Source organism: Urocampus carinirostris, chromosome 2 (assembly GCF_059441175.1).
Source record: "Urocampus carinirostris isolate Australia breed hairy pipefish chromosome 2, RoL_Ucar_1.0, whole genome shotgun sequence".
NCBI classification, from domain to species: domain Eukaryota; kingdom Metazoa; phylum Chordata; class Actinopteri; order Syngnathiformes; family Syngnathidae; genus Urocampus; species Urocampus carinirostris.
The window spans coordinates 8,141,861-8,162,459 of record NC_142350.1 but is presented as its reverse complement, the minus strand read 5'-3'; the positions used below and the strand labels follow the sequence as shown (position 1 = coordinate 8,162,459).

Here is a 20,599-nt window from a genome sequence, read left to right as displayed (position 1 = left end):
CATTACCCTTGAAACGGATGACCTGGAGCTACAACTTGTGGGAAAACGCGACATTTATGACTCTTGTATTTTAATCATCGCGGTGACCTTGCTGATGTCGCTGTAACCCGATGCTAGCATGCAGCTAGCTAGCCTCTCTCTGAATCGCTTTCTTACTCTGAAAGGAGAAGCCCTCCAATATCCTTGTACTTTTGTATTATGACAACATTTACAACATTTATTTAACTGCAATTATTTTTGTATTTGTAGATTTATAGTTGTTATTTTATTTTTGCTGTATACTCTCAGTCAGTAATGAGGTAATCACTAGGTACGTTGGCATGTCATCATGATTTGAATCTCAGAAAAGAAACAAAACAGGCACAGAATATGTACTTTTCTTTTAAAAAAATCGCATCGAAATTGCGATACAGGTCTGAAAAATCGCAATCAGGTTTTTACCAAAATCGTGCAGTCCTAGATCCTAACATCATCTACAGGTCTTGGCCAAAAGACAGGTGCATGCTACACCTAAGCAGGGAACTATGAGATGTGTGTTATTGCAAGGATTACACCTCAATTATGGACTGTTATTATGGGCAGTGTAAAAAAATGAAGGTAGCGTTTCCCAGTAGTACATTATAATGGGAGCAACTTCCTGCAACTGAATTTTTACGCAACATGTTACCGCCATTTTTGCTGGACACCTATGTGGTGAGAGATTTTTCGCAAAAATATTTACTCATGTATTGCTAAGAGCCACAAATTTATTTTCCGTTTACTCAAAATCTAACAAAAAATGTCTTAATTTAATTCGAAGATACATTTGTGGATCTCAGGTTTCTTCTTTTAATGGTACTGGAGAAATTTAAAATATGGCTTTGAAAGTCCTTTAAAAGTGCTTGAATTCAGCCATGAAAAAGGTGTATGATCCCTGAATTAAAAGGTTTCAAATGTAATGTCTGCAATCATTTAGCAGTTTTTAAGTCACTGAAGACTCCCCAAAGCACTTTACAATGTGCTTCACACTTAACCATTCACACACACAGATAAAGGTGCCTACCTGCTTATTGGGTTTATTAGGGGTTCAGTGTCTTGCCCAAGGACACATTGATATTTAATTTGGAAGAGTTTAAAAACTTTGTTAATTTGGGATTCAATTTTTCTTATTTCTATGTTCACAGCGACACATTTCCCAAAATAACACCTCACATGGAAAAAAAGCAAGCTAGCAAGTCTTAGTCCCCATTTTCTAGTCAGAATTACGCCCACATACAAATAAGGCCTCTAAAGATGCTTCATGGCTCAAAATTCTTTATACCGTGACGAACAATCCCCCCCAAACTCCCCATTGAAAATGAACAAAGAGTTGAGAAGCAGCTCAGCACAACCATACTTTTCTTTAAAGGGACCTCGTTCGGAAAAAAAAGAAATATCTCGTGTAAAGTTGAGGATTTATTGAGTGTGTTTAATGAGCGCAGCGGCAAAGAACGAGAGCTTTGGACCTGAGACAGATGTCCCCGGCGCAAGATTACACCAATAATCTGCACAAAGCGAGTGGGTGATTGACAGGTCAATGAGGTCGATATGCGCTCTTTAATTGGAAAAAGGGAAAAAGAGGAATGTTGACGTAACAACAGATGTGCGTGGAAAACAGGTCGGAATTTATCTTTTCTTGAGACGAGGGACATCAAATAGGGAAGCAGACTCAACCGGGGGTTGGCGGGGGACTTTATTGACAAAAACACAACAAACAACTCATTTTCTTCTTTTTCTTACATCACGGTGAGTATTTATCCCCAAAAGGAGCATCACAATTTCAATGAAACATTTTTTTACCGATACCAGGTATCTATATCAGTATTGTATCGTGACAACCTGCTTTCTCATGGCCATTTGATAATTAGAGACTAGAAATGAAATGAAGAGTCAATTACCATTTAAAAAGAGTTGAGCATCAGTATCAGTCTGAAAAAGATGGTATCGAAATTTCCCCTTTTACAGTATCAAGAGTTGCAACAGTGACTATCGGCTACACTTTAGTGGCAATTTCACAAACAAAATTTGTCAACAGTTATGTCCTTTTGAAGGCTAGGGGGTACTTTTATGTATCATTGTTATTGATGTTGGAACGGTACAGATGAGTACACAAGGGTATCGGTTATTTTCTAAAATTTGATTTTTAATCATAACGAAGCATGGATAAATATTAAATAGTCGATACTTTAGTTCAAATTTAAGGAAAAACATGTGATTTGATAAATGGTGTCAATATCTACATTGGTATCAGACACATTATACCCTCTAATGGCCATGAGGGATTCAAAATCTCATCTCATCTCATTAGCTGCACCGCTTATCCACAGTAGGGTTGCGGGGGCACTGGAGCCCATCCCAGCAATCATTGGGCAGTGGGCAGGGGACACCCTGAACTGGTTGCCAGCCAATAGGGACAGACAACTCGCTCGCTAATTCACACCTAGGGATAATTTGAACCGGCCAATCCACCTGATATGCATGTCTTCGGAATGTGGGAGGAAACCGGAGTGCCCGGAGGAAACCCACGCAAGCACGGGGAGAACATACAAACTCCGCACAGGAAGTCCGGTAGCTGGATTCGAACCCACACAGGAGGTTCCCAAGACCTTAGAACTGTGCCACACACGCGCTAACCACTGCGTCGCCGTGCTGCCCGGATTCAAAATGAAATGGATAATTAATGTTCAACAAGAGTTGAGTATCAGTATCAGTCTGGAAAAAAATTGTATCAAACATTTCTATTTACAGTATCAGTACTCACTACAGTGACATCGTATCAGCTCATTTCAGTGGAAATTTCGCAATCAAAACCTCAAATAAATTGTCAACGATAAGTTTATTTTGGGGACGGGGGGAGATTTTTATGTATTGGTTTATGTATTTGTACAGTTGAGTACACAAGAGCATTGATTATTTACTGAAATGTTATTATAGATTATTTATGATAGCAATTACAGTGTGGATAGTTTAATTCAAATTCAACTTATGTTTCAGAATTTTTTTTATTCTGATTCTCTTTCGTTTTTTTGGTACAAGTCGTATTGTATCGGTATCGATTTCAGCATTGGTATTGGTGACAAACTGCTTTCTTATGGTCATTTGATAATAAGGGACTAAAATTGAAATGGATAATCGATGTTCAACAAGAAATGAGCATCTGTATCAGTCTGAAAACAATAGAATCTAACATTTCTGTTTTAGGATATCAGTATTCGCAACAAGGACAGCTTATCAGTTGCAGTTAAGTGAACATTTTCAATCAAAAGATAAATCCTGAACTATTATACTGGACTGTCTCAGAAAATTAGAATATTGTGATAAAGTTCTTTATTTTCTGTAATGCAATTAAAAAAACAAAAATGTCATACATTCTGGATTCATTACACATCAACTGAACTATTTCAAGCCTTTTATTATTTGAATATTGCTGATTTTGGCTTACAGCTGAAAAAAACTCAAAAATCCTATCTCAAAATATTAGAATACTTCCTCAGACCAAGTAAAAAAAATAATTTTATAACAGCAAAACTAAATCAAACATTTGAAAATGTCCATTGATGCACTCAGTACTTGGTTGGGAATCCTTTTGCACGGATTACTGCATCAATCCGGCGTGGCATGGAAGCAATCAGCCTGTGGCATTGCTGAGGTGTTATTGATGCCCAGGATGCTTCGATAGCGGCCTTCAGCTCATTTGCATTTGTAGGTCTGGTGTCTTTCATCTTCTTCTTAACTATACCCCACAAATTCTCGATGGGGTTCAGGTCAGGGGAATTAGCGGGCCAATCAAGGACAGTGATGCCATGGTCAGTGCACCAGTTACTGGTGGTTTTGGCACTGTGGGCAGGTGCCAGATCATGCTGGAAAATGAAATACTCATCTCCATAGAGCTTTTCAGCAGATGGAAGCATGTAGTGCTCTAAAATCTCTTGCTACGCAGTTGCATTTACTCTGGACTTGATGAAACACAGTGGACCAACACCAGCAGCTGACATGGCTCCCCAAACCATTGCTGACTGTGGGAACTTCACACTGGATTTCAAGCAACTTGGATTTTGCTCTTCTCCAGCCTTTCTCCAGACTCTGGCGTCTTGACTTCCAAATGAAATGCAAAACTTGCTTTCGTCTGAAAAGAGGACTTTGGACCACTCTGCAACTGTCCAGTGCTTCTTCTCCATAGCCCAAGTCAGACGCTTCTTCCGTTGTCTTGAGTTCAGAAGTGGCTTGACCATGGGAATACGGCTATTGTAGCCCATTTCCCGGACACGTCTGTGAACTGTGGCTTTTGATACCTGGACTCCAGCTTCAGCCCACTGTCTTTGAAGCTCCCTCAAATTCTGGAAGCGGCTCTTCTTCACAATTTTGTTAAGGCTGCGGTCATCTCTCTTGGTTGTGCAGCGTTTCCGGCCACATTTTTCCCTTCCAACAGACTTTTTGTGGATATGCTTTGAAACTGCACTCTGGGAACAGCCTGCTCTTTGAGAAATTTCTTTTTGTGTCTTACCCTCCTGATGGAGGGTATCAATGATGGTCCTCTGGACAGCAGTCAGATCAGCAGTGATTTAGTTTACTGAACCAAGCTGAGTGTTTTTAAGGCTCAGGAAACCCCGCAAGGTGTTTCGAGTTAATTAGATGATTCAGGTGATTAGTTGAATAGCCTACTTGTATACTTTTTCATGATATTCTAATATTTTGAGATAGGATTTTTGAGTTTTCTTAAGCTGTAAGCCAAATTCAGCAATATTAAAATAATAAAAGGCTTGAAATAGTTCAGTTGATGTGTAATGAATCCAGAATGTATGACATTTTTGTTTTTTTAATTGCATTACAGAAAATAAAGAACTTTATCACAATATTCTAATTTTCTGAGACAGTCCAGTATTGACAACAATATTTTTGTTTACGGATGATGGAACCTTAATGTAATATAGGTATCAACATTCGTATCCGTACGGATGGAGTACAAAAGGGTATCAGCAGTTTTCAAAACTTATTTTAAGTTATATATTGTAAACCATGGATGAATATTACATGGTCGATAATTTTGTTTAATTTAAGTTAAATATTGTTCGGGTATTTATCTATTAGTGGTATCGGTATCTACATTGGGTTTTGTGCCAATATAAACATATAATAATCGGTTACAAGAAATACACAAAATAAAATAAATTACCGTTCAATGAGAGTTGAGCATCAGTCTAAAAAAGTTGTATCAACCATTCCTGTTCTGAAGTATCGGTACTAACAACGGCGACAGATTATCAACTGCAATTTCACAATCGAAACATAAACGTTAAATTATTATATTGGCAAATATGACTTAATTTAGGTAGGGTGGGTGAAGACCATTATGTATCAGTGGTGTCAATATCTGTATCGGTGTAAGTCTGGAAAAAAAATTGTGCTCCCCTAACTAAAAAAATAAACTGATTTTCATTTATTTTGTAAAATTCAGAAATCTTAGAAGTGGTATCGATATTGTTATCAGAATTTAAAGTGTATCGCAATGTTTTTTATCAACTGATGTAAGAAAAATGTAATCAACCAATTCTGCTTTTAAATATGTACAAAACATGATTTTCTTAGAAGATAATCTGTATTTACTGTACATTAAATTTTAAATAGAAATTATGCAACCTGTAATATATTTTCTCTAGGATAAAGAAATGTTTTAAGAATTTCTGCTAAAAGAAACCACAAAAATAGTTTGTCTCATTGATATGATGGTGACGATATCCGAGCCATTTCATTTGTCGAAATTTAAGCTAGGGTAGGAGCTTCTCCTTAAAATACATGATACGACATTTATTGCAATTCTTTCCAAGAGGCGGCGACAACCTCCCTATTTCGAGATCCCCCATTTCATGCCAGGGTTCTGAGTTTATTACTGAGAATGCTGATACTGGATCAGACGGAGTGCCTCCTCGTTGTCCAGAACCCCTTGGATGAACTCGCCCTCGGCCACACGCTCTGGACACATAGAATTGAATAGAATTTATTGCCATTGTAACATGTGGAAGGAAGAACAAAATTAAAAAGAATCGTGGGGCGCCACTATGGGACAGGGGCACCTTTATCGGTAATCGTTGATTTTCTTACCATTTTCTCCTTTTTCGAAAAATTTCCACAGCTTCTCTGCCCTTTTTTCCGCAGTGTTTTCATCGGAGGGGAGTTTGGACACCTCGTCTTTGGGGATTAATTTAAAAATGGCCTAAAAACAGAAAACATCATCGTTATTATCAGTGTTCCCTCTAAACTGTGCGCGTGCGCAATTGCGCACTGCTCGCACATTCTCAGCGCACAAGAAAATCTAGCCAGCGCACAAAAATGAGAGCTCAAAATTACTAATTAAGAAGCGACTCAAGTCAAAGTTACAGTGCATGAAGGTAAAAATACACGGGTTCCCCTGACGTTGTGTCCTAAATGCGGTATTTTGAAGTCGAGTCGAAGGTGAACGAAGTTGAGTAAAGTTAGTAGAGTTTGTCGGGGAACCGGCTTCTTCGGTTCGGCTCACTAAAAGGAACCGGCTCTTTCGGGTCCTAAACGGCTCTTCGGGTTGTTTTTGCTTCTTTAATCCCAACAGGACCAAATATTATGTAAAATTATGCACAAAATGACTTAAAGGAAGGGGGGAATAGAACAAAAATGAAAAAAATATCAAAATGAAAAAGTAGTGAAAAGCTGAGAAAAAAAAACTAAAGGAAGAGAAAAAAGAAAAGAAAGAAATGTAGGGAAAAAGTAAATAGAGAACAAAAAGAAAAAAGTAACAGCTCGGAAAAAATAAACACAATTAGATTTTTTTAAAAGGAATTTAAAAAAAAGTAGAAACAAAACATGGAAAAAAGAAGAAAAAGTTTGTGTTGCATTCAAATAATTTCCAATTATATCAAGTGAATCTTGTTGCCAACATTGTACTTCCACTAAAAAAATGTGATTAAGTACGGTTCTGTATCTTACAACCGACTAAATAATCCCCCCAAAATGTTAATATTATGCGACAAAATATATCAGGAAATAAAATATCTTGTGAAAGAATTGTAAGAAGAAACGACGTTTGTAGGCCGTACAACCTTTGCAATAGTACATGAGTCAATTCATTCAAAAGAGAAAAATAATTTTGCATTGCCGGAAACTCAGCAAAATGTAACTTGATGTCAAGTTTTGGACATGTTTGATACATAATTATCTTGCCACACTTGGGATTATGGTTGCTCACTGTTGTTTCCAGAGTTGCTCACCACCTTTGTGTGAACGCTCAGACCCGAGGAAAATTAGAGGGAACATTGGTTATCATCATCAGTGGAGTGAGTGTTTGTTGACAATTTGTTGATGAAAAAGCCTCCGAAATGACAACACCGTATTATTATTATTATTATTATTATTATTATTATTATTGTAACTCCCATAATCCGCCAGCAGAAGCCACCGAGCGGGTTAGTAGATGATTACCAAATGAGCTCTTCAGGCTTCCGGACGAGTTTGTTCTCCCATTAGATCAACTTTTATCCACTAAAATACATTAAATAATGACTCTGAAATAAACTACAACTACTAGACAGCACTTTAAGTATAGATATGAAAATGTAAATAAATGTATGAGTAAAAATGGCCCAAATACTTAATGTCACACTTGCCTTGGTCAAGAAAAGACGACATCTCGGGCCGTGCAACTGATTCTGACCAAGCTCTCTGGTGCCTTACGCACATTATGAAGAGGTCGAGAGGAAACTCGACCAAGTTGTGTTACTATTTCTATATAAAATCAAAAGATATATAATAATGAGTCATATACTGACCTCCGCATATTACAAAGAGGTAGAGAGTAGACACGTTTTGCTACTACTGTACTACTATAAGAAATAGAAATATCATCTAATGAGGAACATCCTGAGGCATGCCAGTTCAGACTAACCAAGTAATACTGCTACTTGCCTAAAAGAGTGACCTAAAAAAGCCCTGCGGGCTTAATGTGTTTATCTGCACCAATTAAAGTCTTAATCACGCTTCTTCTGCATGAGGACTTTGCATCACTTCAATCACGCTCAGATTCGAGCTTTGGAATAAAATTCTAGTTTTTGTAAAAAAAATGGGGAATATTTCCCCCTTTGAAGAATGAATCTTTTACTTACCCTCTTATTCTGATATATTTTATGATTTGTTTTTATCTAAACTTTTTGTAGTCTGGATGTGAAAATATTGAGGGAAAAGGGTAAAGTAAAATAAGAATAGATTTTTTATAAACACAAGTAGAAAAGAAACAAATGAGAAAATATTTCTCAAACAATAATACAATTATTTTTGGAATCTGTCATGGTTGCCCATTGCCCTCACTAGCAGTTGCTCGTTGCCTGATTTGTACCCCTCCTATTTAAACTCAGTGCTCTTATTCACTCCTTGTCAGTCTGTCAACAAATCTCTGCACTTGCAAGACGTGTATTTTGACTGGATCCTGCTTGTGTATCCAGTATCCAATATCAATCCCGTCTGTCTTGCCCTGTCCAGTATCTTGCTCGTGTATCCGGTCCTGTCCGGTATTGATCCCTTCCTGTCTGGTATCGTGCTCTATTATCCAGTATCGATTCCGTCTGTCTTGCCCTGTCCGGTATCCGGTATAGATCCTGTCGGTCCCGTCCTGCCCAGTATCTTGATCCGGTATCGATCACGTCTGTCCTGTCCGGTATCGATCCCGTCTGTCCCGTCCTGTCCGGTATCTTACTGTTGTATCCGGTATAGATCCTGTCTGTCTTGTCCGGTATCTCGCCCGTGTATCAGGTATCGATCCCGTCTGTTCCATCCTGTCCGATATCTGGTATCGATCCCATCTTTCTTGTCCGGTTTTGATCTCGTCTGCCTCTGGCTTCCTGTTTCCCATGCCTGACTTCTCTGTCTCACTTCTTCCGCCCAGCAATCGCAGAATCACTGGGATTTGTGTTCTCGTCCCGTAAAATAAAGCTTGTGTGAAAACGTTACGCGTCAGGGTCCACCGTCTGTTCAGGTTCTGACAGGAATCATTATTAGTTTACTTGAGATACATTTTTCTTATTTTACTAAAACAATTTTAAAAGTTAAACTACACTTTTTAAAGTGTGGAAATTGAATAATTGAAGGGACATATATAGTACAAGAAAAATAAAACGTTTAAAAAGAATTACTGGGATTTTTTTAAATAGAACCTAAAATAAAAAAGAGACGTGACAGTTTCACTAAATTGTAAAGATTCCTATTTAACCTGATTTTTAAATCATTTTTTTCTTGTTTTGCTATTTTATAGACTTTTGGAGTATAGAAATATAAGAATTGGCTTGAGAGGGATGGGCACCACCAGGCTGTACTTGCCCAAGATACACCACAGGAAATGGTGCCCCTACAACCCTAGTGGTTGAGGCATCCAACCAACCTACCAAAAATAAAACACGAACAAAAGATTCTTAATTTCATAAATATGTTTTTGCAGTTTGAATCTGTAAAAATCGAGAAACGAATAATAAGAAAAATAATACAAAAATATCAAGTGAAAAGTAAAAATTTCAACAATGAAAACGATAAAACAACTGTGATAAAAATTCTTAAAAATGAAATACATTCGTTTAGTTTCTATATTTGATTTTTCACCATATTGTACTTTGTCACTCTTATTTTGAAGTTACTTGAGAGGAAGTAGTTGGGTAGAAAGGAATGTCACTTGATGGAGAGAAATCCCTACCAAGTGTAGTACAGGTTATAAATGTATGATCCTTTTTTATAGTACTAGACTCTAAAGCATTCACTGGTGCCAATAACAAGTACCGATACCATCAGAATTTTTATCTAATTTAGCAAGATGTAATTATCTCAATTCAAAAGTTTCCTGAAAATGACCTGAAATGATGATAGGAATAGGAAAAAAGCAGCCTGTTATCAAAGCTGGTATCGCTGACAGACAATTATTAATGGAGATTATTAGCGATACATGTACATTTGTTGCTTGTAACTTTGTTTCGTGCTAACACAAACAGGGTTGGGTAGGGTTACTTTAACTTGATTACTTTCAATTACTTTTGGATTACTCCAATACCAAATACGCTAATAAAAGACAAAAAAAACTAAATATAAATAAAATTATGACTCACAACACGTGGTAAGCTTTCTCTCCTGGCTTTGATCTCTTTGATCTCCGGCAAAACTAACATAAAATGCGACAGAAACAAAATGAAAATAAATCCAAACAGCTTGCCAACATCATTTTGGCCGTTCCATGTATTCCATTACTCTACCAAGCCTGCACAAAATTTAGTAATTTTATTCATATTTAGTTTCATATTTAAATATGATAGTGTTTTTTTTTTTATCTGGCATCTGAAGGTTGAATATAGGCCTTACATCAAACCTGGTATCGCCGGTCGCACATCACTAAGGGTTTAAAAATGACTGTTGTGCATTTTTCGCTCCTGCACAATATAATATTACAAATCTGGCGCTATAAGGTTGGGTATCTGTCTAAAATCAAACCTGGTATCGCTACCCGCTCATCACTAATAGAGATGACATGTTATTCATGTATATTTTTTGCTTGTAAAGTGAATACGTGTCACGGTTGCCCATTGCCCTCAATTGGCCCCGCCCGTTTGGCGCCAGCTGTGGCTGGTTGCCTGATTGGCTTCCCTCCTATTTAAGCTCAGTGCTCCCACTCGCCCTTTGTCAGTCTGTCAACGAACCTCTGCACCCGCAAGACGTGTGTTTTGACTCTGTCCCGTATCCTGCTGGTGTATCCTGTCCGGTATCGATCCCGTCTTTCTCGTCCTGGCGCCGAATCACTGGCGTTTTGTGTTAACGTGCATGACTGCCCCCATTTCCGTGAAATAAAGCTTGTGTGAACACGTTACGCATCTAGGTCCTCCTCCTGTTCTGGTTCTGACATTACAATTATGTGACTAAGCGAACACTAAAAGGTTGGGTATTGGGGTGATATCAAACCTGATATCATTCCTCACCTATCACTAATAAAGATTTTTTTTTGTCATTTATGAACATTTTTTGCTCGCAACTTTGTATTAATGTGAATCTGATAATTCCTGATCATGTGGCACTTTCAGGCAGCGGCCATATATGTTTCCCACCAAAAACGTACCGTGCAAATTTCCTTGACCTCGCACTTAGTGATATATCCATTCTTGTCGACGTCAAAAAGCGAAAAAGCCCACTCCAGCTTCCTGGTGGTCGTGCCAGTGGAGGTCATATGAAGGGCAATGATGTACTCCTTGAAGTCCAGCGTGCCATCATCATTAGTATCGAAAGATCGGAAGACGTGCTGCGCGTAGGTATCACCGTCGCTGTCCGGGAAGAATTTGCTGTAGATGGACTGGAACTCCTCCTTGGTGAGGCGTCCGCTTGGGCATTGGCGCTTGAAGTTCTCGTACCATTGCATGATCTCCGTCTCCGAGAACTTGGTGTGGAGCTTCAGGTCCTCAAGGATCTCCTTGGAAACTGCACCGCTTTTGGAGTTGCCCATGGCTGGAAAATATACCGATATTAATAACAGTGTTATCCTTCTTCTCTAGATTGATACAGATAACCAATATCATATACCTTTTACTTGACACTATATTTTTTAGCTTAATACGAAAAGTTAAAACGTTCTGACGGCACACCGGACTTTAGATGAACATACACATTTCTTTACAATGTCTCCAGTCACTGAAATACGTCTCGCCAGGTATCATTGGAAAGCTTAAACTATTCAAGTTCAAGATAATGGGGATTAAAAATATGTTTTTTCACAGAAACACTCGTTCAGGCTGAGAAGGGATACTTGAAAACTCAAGCCGGCGTAACTCACCAAAACATCCCCTGGTCGTCATCAAAAATGGCTTTGTTACATCCTGGACAATCTAGAGAATCCAACTGTCAAAAATATTTACTCCTAAACACACAATATTGCCAAGAGGAAAAAAATCTGCCTAAAAGCATGTCTGCTTTGTTCGGTGTTCCTTCTTATGATTTGTTCTTTTCACTCCAAAACTCGCCTTCATGAATAAACAGACTCATAAAATTATTCCCAATATGGTAGTTGGCCTCTGACATTTTGATTGACACCACTTTCGGGCCTGTTTGATAATAGGGAAATTGTCTTCAGTCGGTCCGAATATCTTCAGCCAGTAGTAACTAATTTCAATGATGATTGACAAATTGGTTAACCAATAAAATTTCCAACATAAATGTATACAATTTTTCAATGTGTATTCAAATCAGAGCCAAAATTAAACATGCACAAAGCAATTCATTATTCTTTTTACGCACATTATTACGCGCAAGTGCGCCAGTCATTTATTTGACTTTTCGAAAGGGAGGTCATACATTTACAACTCTTTCACAGGCTCTCAGGGAGGCCTAGCGGAGAAGCTAAGAAGGCGACCACACCGATAAGCGAGTATTTTCCTGACCAATGCCAGATCCATCATTCACAAAATCAGTGAACTTGTGTTGCGGATAGCTGCCAACAGCTTTGTACGGAATTGCAGTATTTTTGTGATCACGGAGTCGTGGCTTGACCTGCGGATCCCCGACGCTGCAGTCCAGCTAGCAGGCCGCACGCTACACCGACACGACCGCAACGAAGACTCCGGTAAAAAAAGAGGTAGGGGACTATGCGCTTACGTGCATAACAGCAGAATCATTGATACACACTGGTCGCCCGATATAGAGTTTCTAGCAGTATCGTGTAAACCATTCTATCTACCGAGAGAGCTAACTGTGGTCATTGTGATAGCTGTTTACATCCCACCGGATGCTAACGTTAGCACAGCGCTAAACCTCCTGCTCGCTGCTATTAACAAACAACAGCTTGCACACCCCGACGGAGCTTTCATTATCGCTGGCGACTTTAATAAGGCATGTTTAAGGACTGTACTTCCAAAATTCTTTCAACATGTGAACTGTGCAACAAGGGGAGAAAAAACTTTGGACCGCGTATACAGCAACATCCAAAACGCATATAAGGCTTCCCCCCTGCCCCACCTAGTCACTTCCGATCACCTATGTCTGTCCCTCACCCCCTCATACACCCCCATCCGGAGAAAAACAAAGCCTGTAACAAGGACAACACAAACATGGCCTGAGGGAGCCCTCTCTCCACTGCAGGACTGTTTTCATCAAACTTGCTGGGAGGTATTTGAACACCGTGACCTCCAGGAATTCACTGACACTGTTTTATCCTACATTCAATACTCCACGGATAAAGTCACAGTAAATAAAAAAATCAAGGTCTACAAACCAAAAACCCTGGATGTCCAGCGAGGTGCGCACCCTCCTCAAACACCGCAACACCGCCTTCAGGTCTGGAGACAAGGCTCTTTACAGTATGGCTAGGGCTGACCTGAAGAGAGGCATTAAGAAAGCAAAGGCAGCCTACACAAGGAGGATCGAGCACCTTTTCGCTGGAAATGACCCGAGGGGGATGTGGCAGGGTCTTTAACACATCACTAACTTCAGAAGCCACAACCTAGCAACTGTTGAGGCTGATGCTTGACTAGCTGCGGACCTTAATCAGTTCTTTGCTCGCTTTGAAGCTGGAAGGCCACAAACAGCCACATCACACCCACCAACAACCAGCAGCGACACACTCACATTTCAGCAGCATGAAGTTAGGCGTGTGCTGAAAACTATAAACCCCAGGAAGGCAGCTGGCCCGGAAGGAGTACCAGGCAGGGTACTCAGGGACTGTTCCGATCCACTGGCTGGGGTCTTCACCACCATCTTCAACCAGATCTGTCACAAGCGACCGTCCCACCCTGCCTCAAAACCTCCACCATCATTCCCATCCCCAAAAAGTCAGCAGTGGAAAGCCTCAACGACTACAGGCCTGTCACTCGTACGCCTGTGGTCATGAAGTGCTTCGAGAGTTTAGTGTCCCAGTACATCAAAAACTCCCTGCCACTCACACTGGACCCCCACCAGTTTGCCTACAGGGCACACCGCTCCACTGACGACGCCATAAACACAGCACTTCACACCGTGCTGAAACACCTGGACCACTGGGGGAGCTACGTCAGAATGCTCTTTCTGGACTTCAGCTAAGTCTTCAACACCATTATTCCGGAGATCCTGGTGGAGAAACTCTCACACCTAGGACTCTCTCCCTCCATCTGCCACTGGATAATGGGCTTCCTCTCAAACCGCCCACAGTCCGTGAAACTCGGTAACCACGTCTCTCCCACCCTAACACTGAGCACTGGCTCCCCACAAGGTTGTGCACTGAGCCCCCTGCTTTTCACCCTATACACCTACGACTGCTCACCGACCCACCTCACAAACACAATCATTAAGTTCGCCGACAATACCACCTTGATCGGCCTCATCTCTGAAGGGGACGAGGCAGCGTACAGGGATGAGGCGGAGTCACTGTCAACGTGGTGTTCGGAAAACCACCTCATACTGAACACCACAAAAACAAAAGAACTGATACTGGACTTCAGAAGGAATGGCAGGAATCCAGCAGCACTCATCATAAAAGGAGACTGTGTAGAGAGAGTCCACCTTTTAAAATTTCTGGGTGTGCACATCTCCGACGTTCTCTCCTGGTCTGCAAACACCAGAGCGGTGGTAGGGAAGGCCCAGCGACTACATTTCCTGAGAGTGCTCAGGAAAAATCATCTAAAACAGCAGCTGCAGTTGTCCTTTTACAAAGCCACAGTGGAGAGCATTCTAACATACTGCATTACGGTGTGGTATGATGGGTGCACAGGAGCAGATAGGAAAACGCTCCAGAGAGTCATCAAAACAGCCTAGAAGATCGTCGGTTGCTCTCTGCCCAGTCTGGAGGACATTGCCTGCTCTCGCTACCTCAGCAGAGCAGAAAACATCATCAAGGACTTTTCTCACCGCGGCCACCACCTCTTTGACCTGCTGCCTTCCGGCAAGCGCTACAGGTCACACAAAACAAAAACAAACAGACTCAAAGACAGTCTCTTCCCCAGAGCCATTACCACCCTAAACACACACCGCAAAAAAAAACGAAAACTCTTGCAAAAACACTACCTCATACGAACGTAAAATGGTACTCATGTCTATGTTTCTTGCACAATGTTGACTGCACTATGTTTACTGCCCACCTTGCACAATGTTGACTATTTTTTTGCACTATGTTGACTATTTTTGCACCAAATGCATATTGCACAAACCCTTACGATACCAACTGTATGTAACATCCTACATGCCGTAATTTCTTTGTGTAAATATTGTGTAAATTATAACTATAACCTTATCCTCCTTGTTTTACAACCTTATCTTCTCTGTTCCTTATCTTCTTGGTTTCTTTACCTCACTGTGAATGTGTGAAACTGGAGTGTCATGACCAATCTTGTTGTCACAATATGTTAACCCATTTTGTAACAATGACAATAAAGGTATATTCTATTCTATTATATTCTATATCTAAAGTAAAATACAAATGTGCAATGGTTTGAGTGTTGTATACTGGTCGTCTCCAAATGGCCACATTTGGAAACGCCAAAACCTACCCTTAAGAACGTGCTACTTCTGGGTGCTCCAACTCAGATTACTCAATGTTAGTAGCATTTGGAGTGATTATTTCAGTTTGGTATAAATCTTCAGAGTGTTACCTTTCAAAAGGGACCAAAACCGTCCATATTCTGCAAATTGTTTAAGCAATACCTTTACTTTGGGTATGTCTTGGATTGGGAATTTTGATGTATTGGGATTTGCGATGGCTATTGACACTGTTATCAAAACGATACAGACAACAGATATATACTCAGGGGGTGTCTGAGTTGGAACCCCCCTTTTTTCCAGCTCAATACCGATAACCAAGTCTTAAAGAGTTAACTATATCGATGCAACAAATGATACCATTACATGCAGGGAAGGGAAAGTACCTTTATATTGCAGGGATATTTCGATGTACTGGCTAACGATACCAATATCAAAACGCTACAGATAACCACTATAATATACTCATTTATAGTTCAGGTTTTAAGGTTCACGGATATCTTAACCGCATGGGTTGTCGGGGCACCAATGAGGTCGCAACTCTGGACAGCTTTCTCCACTGATGACGGTTCCTGGCCTGTTTTGGGGTTGGAACAAAGTTGGTACCAGTCCATTCCTTAATGTTGTCGGCCAAGTTCTTTTTCGGTCTTCCTCTCCTTCTGCCAACTTGGAATCCAGAGTACCAATACCTTAAAAAAGGTTGGTAATGACACTGATACATTGGTATTGGTACTCGACTTATTGGTATATATAAAGGGTTTGTACTGATGCGACTTAATGGTAACTTATAGAAATATGGATTACCAATATTTGGGCGTAGTTGTACTTCCCGTGGCTATCAATACCTGTACCAGAAGAATCGAGAATCGATATAATGTACTCCGTGTGATCAATACCACATCTTCCAGCTAAATGCAAATAACCAAATTTTAATTAGTCATATATATCAATACCACAACTGATACCATTATATGCAGAGATGGAGGGGACACCCTGAACTGGTTGCCAGCCAGTCGCAGGGCACACAGGGACAGACAATTCGCTCGCTCATTCACACCTAGGGACAATTTGGACCTGCCAATTAACCAGAAATGCATGTCTTTGGAATGTGGGAGGAAACCGGAGTGCCCGGAGAAAACCCATGCAAGCACGGGGAGAACATGCAAACTCCACACAGGACGTTCGATCTCATGACTGTGCCGCCCATGCTCTAACCACTGCGCTGCCGTGCTGCCCACACACACACACATATATATATATATATATATATATATATATATATATATATATATATATATATATATATATATATATATATATATATATATATATATACATATATATATATATATATATATATATATATATATATGTATATATATATATATATATATATATATATATATATATATATATATATATATATATATATATATGAGCAGCACGGCGGCGCAGTGGTTAGCGCTTGTGCGGCACAGTTCATGTCATGGGAACCTGTCGTGGGTTCAAATCCAGCTCCAGACTTCCTGTGCGGAGTTTGTATGTTCTCCCCGTGCTTGCGTGGGTTTCCTCCGGGCACTCCGGTTTCCTCCCACGTTCCAAAAACATGTTTCAGGTGAATTGGTCGGTCCAAATTGTCCCTAGGTGTGAATGAGCGAATGCGTTGTCTGTCCCTGTGTTCCCTGCGATTGGCTGGCAACCAGTTCAGGGTGTCCCCTGCCCACTGCCCGGAGATGGCTGGGATGGGCTCCAGCCCCCCCGCGACCCTAATGAGGATAAGCGGTACGGCTGATGAGATGAGATGAGATATATATATATATATATATATATATATATATATATATATATATAAAACCGCATGGGTTGTCGGGGCACCAATGAGGTTTGATAAAATTTGATATTATATGCCCATATATATTTATATATATATATATATATATATATATATATATATATATATATATATATATATATATATATATATATATATATATATATATATATATATATATATATATATATATATATATACGCATATAATTTTTGGCAAACATGTGGCTCTAGAGCCGCATGCGGCTCTTGGCCAGTAAGAATAAGGCTCTTTGCCTCATCATATTTTTTATATATTGTGGCTCTAAACCTTGTTTCATGTTTAGTTTTTGTGTGTGTGTATTGAGGGTAGACACTTTTCTTGAAAGCAACACAAGAACAATACTGTATTGTAAGGAGAGGAGTGTGTTATGGGAAATAATATATTTTTAATTGTGTGTGTTTGTGTGTGTCTGTCGGTCATGGCAGGTCAGTGCGTGGTGTGGCTCTTTGACTCTCAGAGTTAAAAATGTCCTCTCTTTGTGTCAAACTTGTTCGCCACCCCAGATCTATACCGATAACACATCTGATACAATTGTTTACAGAAGGTAAAGTACGGATATGATTCAGGGATTTTTCGATGTATTGGTTCTTGAGATGGCTATCGATATTGGTATCAGAGCAATACTGATAACCCACATTGTATACCTTGACAGAGTACTGATACAATGAAAAGGATGGAATTGGTATCAGTTCCGTATATTGATAGCTATTAATACCAGTATGACCCACGGCACACAAATTTTTTTTTTTACACAGCCTGTGAACAATCACGATTATATCGACTGAATTTGATGAAATCATTGAATCGATTTTGGTGTCAGATTATCTGAAAAATGTTTTTCATCTTTGTGTTTGATCACTTACCTGTGTGTGTGGAAGCAAAGGATCCGTGCAGGACCGTTGGGAATTTTTAGTCTGGCATCGACTGAGAAAATCCGCCTTCACCTGCCTGGATTAGTCAATTAAACACCATTGCAAAGAGGTTGAGCTACTGGACAGCCCATGTGCGTCCTGGCACACACACATGTATTCATTTGATGTAAACAGACAAAAAATACTTCAAAATGTACACAATTTGCACATGGTTTGATTGTAGTCGCATCCTGAACCAATATTGATATTAGATATCAGTCCCATATCAGTCACGCAAAAATTAAATCGGATTTGATCAATTGTTATCTTTATTGTTTTTAATTTTTTTATTTCATGTGAGGGTGTTGATAATGCTTTTATTATGGATCTAAGTATGAATATATATATATATATATATATATATATATATATATATATATATATATATATATATATATATATATATATATATATAAATATATATATATATATATATATATATATATATATATATAGATAGATAGATAGATAGAGAGAGAGAGAGAGAGAGAGAGAGAGAGAGAGAGAGAGAGAGAGAGAGAGAGAGAGTGAGAGAGAGAGTGAGAGAGTGTTATGTTTGTTTGTTTGTTTTTGTGTCTGACCACCCAAGGCGGAAAGAGTTGCAATATGATCACCATCTTTAAGAGGCAGTCAGGTAGGTTACTTCAGATGAGAAAACTGCGGACTTGGCATTCTTGGTTTTGCTGACACTGTCACGGTTGCCATGGCGCCCAATTGGCCCCGCCGTGTGGCGCCAGCTTATGTCACGGTTGCCATGGCGCCCAATTGGCCCCGCCGTGTGGCGCCAGCTTATGTCACGGTTGCCATGGCGCCCAATTGGCCCCGCCCGTGGGTGCCAGCTGAAACCTTCTGCACAAGGTTCAATAGTATTAGTATCCTGATCTGGCATTGATTGGATATCGGTTTAATAACCATATCGGATTTGATCAGATCTCATCCCCAGTGTCTTTTCCCCCCCGCATGTTTTTCTTTGATCTAATTGTATTAGTATCCTGATCTAATATTGATATGGGTCTGATATCGCTCCTAAAAAAACAGTATTCAATTTTTTTCAGATTTTGTCACAAGTGTTTTTCCTGTTTTCCCTCTGATTGAAAAAAATAGATACAAAATGAATATACAAAAATGTTCACACATTGGACAAGGTTTAACTCTTGGGGCTCTTTGATCCCATATATTTTTCATCGCAGTTCCATATCAGTGCTCCAAAAAATTGCATCGTATTGTACCGGATTTCATCCGCTAGTTATCCTAGTGATCCTTATTGACTTAGAGAAGGGGTTGGGAACCTTTTTGACCCAAAGAACAATAAAAGCAAAAATATTTTAAAAACCTTTTTGAACGAGCCACACCATATTCTTCAGAACATTTCACTGTATGTCATTTGATGATCTGATCAAATATAAGAAATGATAATAATACCAGGACCCGTGTCCCATTTCAATATAATTATACCACTTAAAATTTGTCTCCCTCCCTCAGTTACTGAAAAGTGTTGGGGCTCATTTTGTTCTGGATAATAGTTTCAAAACAAGGTGCAAAGAAAGTTCTTTTGTAAAAATGTCACAAAAGCGTGTTTGCGGACTGCACTGAGTTATGGAGAAGGGGGCGCCTTGCACCGTGTGCAGAGATCCGCCCACCTCTACCGCTCACTCGATTAATTGCTCTGAGTAATTTTCCGGCATATTTGGGTATTTTCAGTTTGTTTTGTGATTCCTCATCGTAAAGTATATCAACTGTGACACGTACATAGTTTGATGAGCTTCCATTTAAAGGATTTCTTTGCAACCTCCTGCTAAAACGGAGTATGTTGGTGTGACACCCTGACGGTAAACTATTGTTGAAAATGTGCTGTTATATACTGGACTGAAAGATACAGACAAGCTGTTCACTTTTCGGCTAGCATGTATCAACATTGGGTCCAAACTTTTCTAATAGGAGCATTTGCCAATTTTACCACCTTTTGTCTAATTGTGCATTCACTCGACTGGAATTATTATAAATTCTCATTTTGGTTTTGAAATGCTATATCTTAAATAAACTTTTCCGGGGGGGGTTTGTGTCCCGGCCCTTTTGAGTTTTCACACACCTTATGACCCTCCTGAGTGGTTTGTTTTATTTATGGGATGTCAAAGAAGAGTCAAATAAACATGAGCTCAAGCGATTATTCAATTGTTTGTTTGTTTGTACATGATTCAAATTGAATCGTTTCTCCGGCGCCGTCACGAATGGCAGCCACTCCAGCAGCTCCCGTGTTATTTTTCGATTGTTCTCAGTTATTTTCGATTGTTCTCAGCTTAGGGATGCTGCTGGA

General features: G+C 39.6%; 2 protein-coding genes across 2 annotated transcripts; one reads left to right on the top strand and one right to left on the bottom strand.

The window, feature by feature from the left end:
• Positions 1–1,693: 1,693 nt before the first annotated feature.
• Positions 1,694–18,324, bottom strand: LOC148370903 (recoverin-like). Its single transcript, XM_088328716.1, has 4 exons — positions 18,238–18,324; positions 11,126–11,508; positions 6,118–6,229; positions 1,694–5,988 (listed from the first exon to the last, which is right to left on the bottom strand). The coding sequence occupies exons 2-4, from the start codon at positions 11,504–11,506 to the stop codon at positions 5,903–5,905; spliced, it is 579 nt and encodes a 192-aa protein (XP_088184842.1). The 5' UTR covers positions 11,507–11,508; positions 18,238–18,324; the 3' UTR covers positions 1,694–5,902.
• Positions 11,963–14,675, top strand: LOC148370904 (uncharacterized). Its single transcript, XM_088326499.1, has 3 exons — positions 11,963–11,973; positions 12,341–12,424; positions 12,516–14,675. The coding sequence occupies exons 1-3, from the start codon at positions 11,963–11,965 to the stop codon at positions 13,360–13,362; spliced, it is 942 nt and encodes a 313-aa protein (XP_088182625.1). The 3' UTR covers positions 13,363–14,675.
• Positions 18,325–20,599: the final 2,275 nt, after the last annotated feature.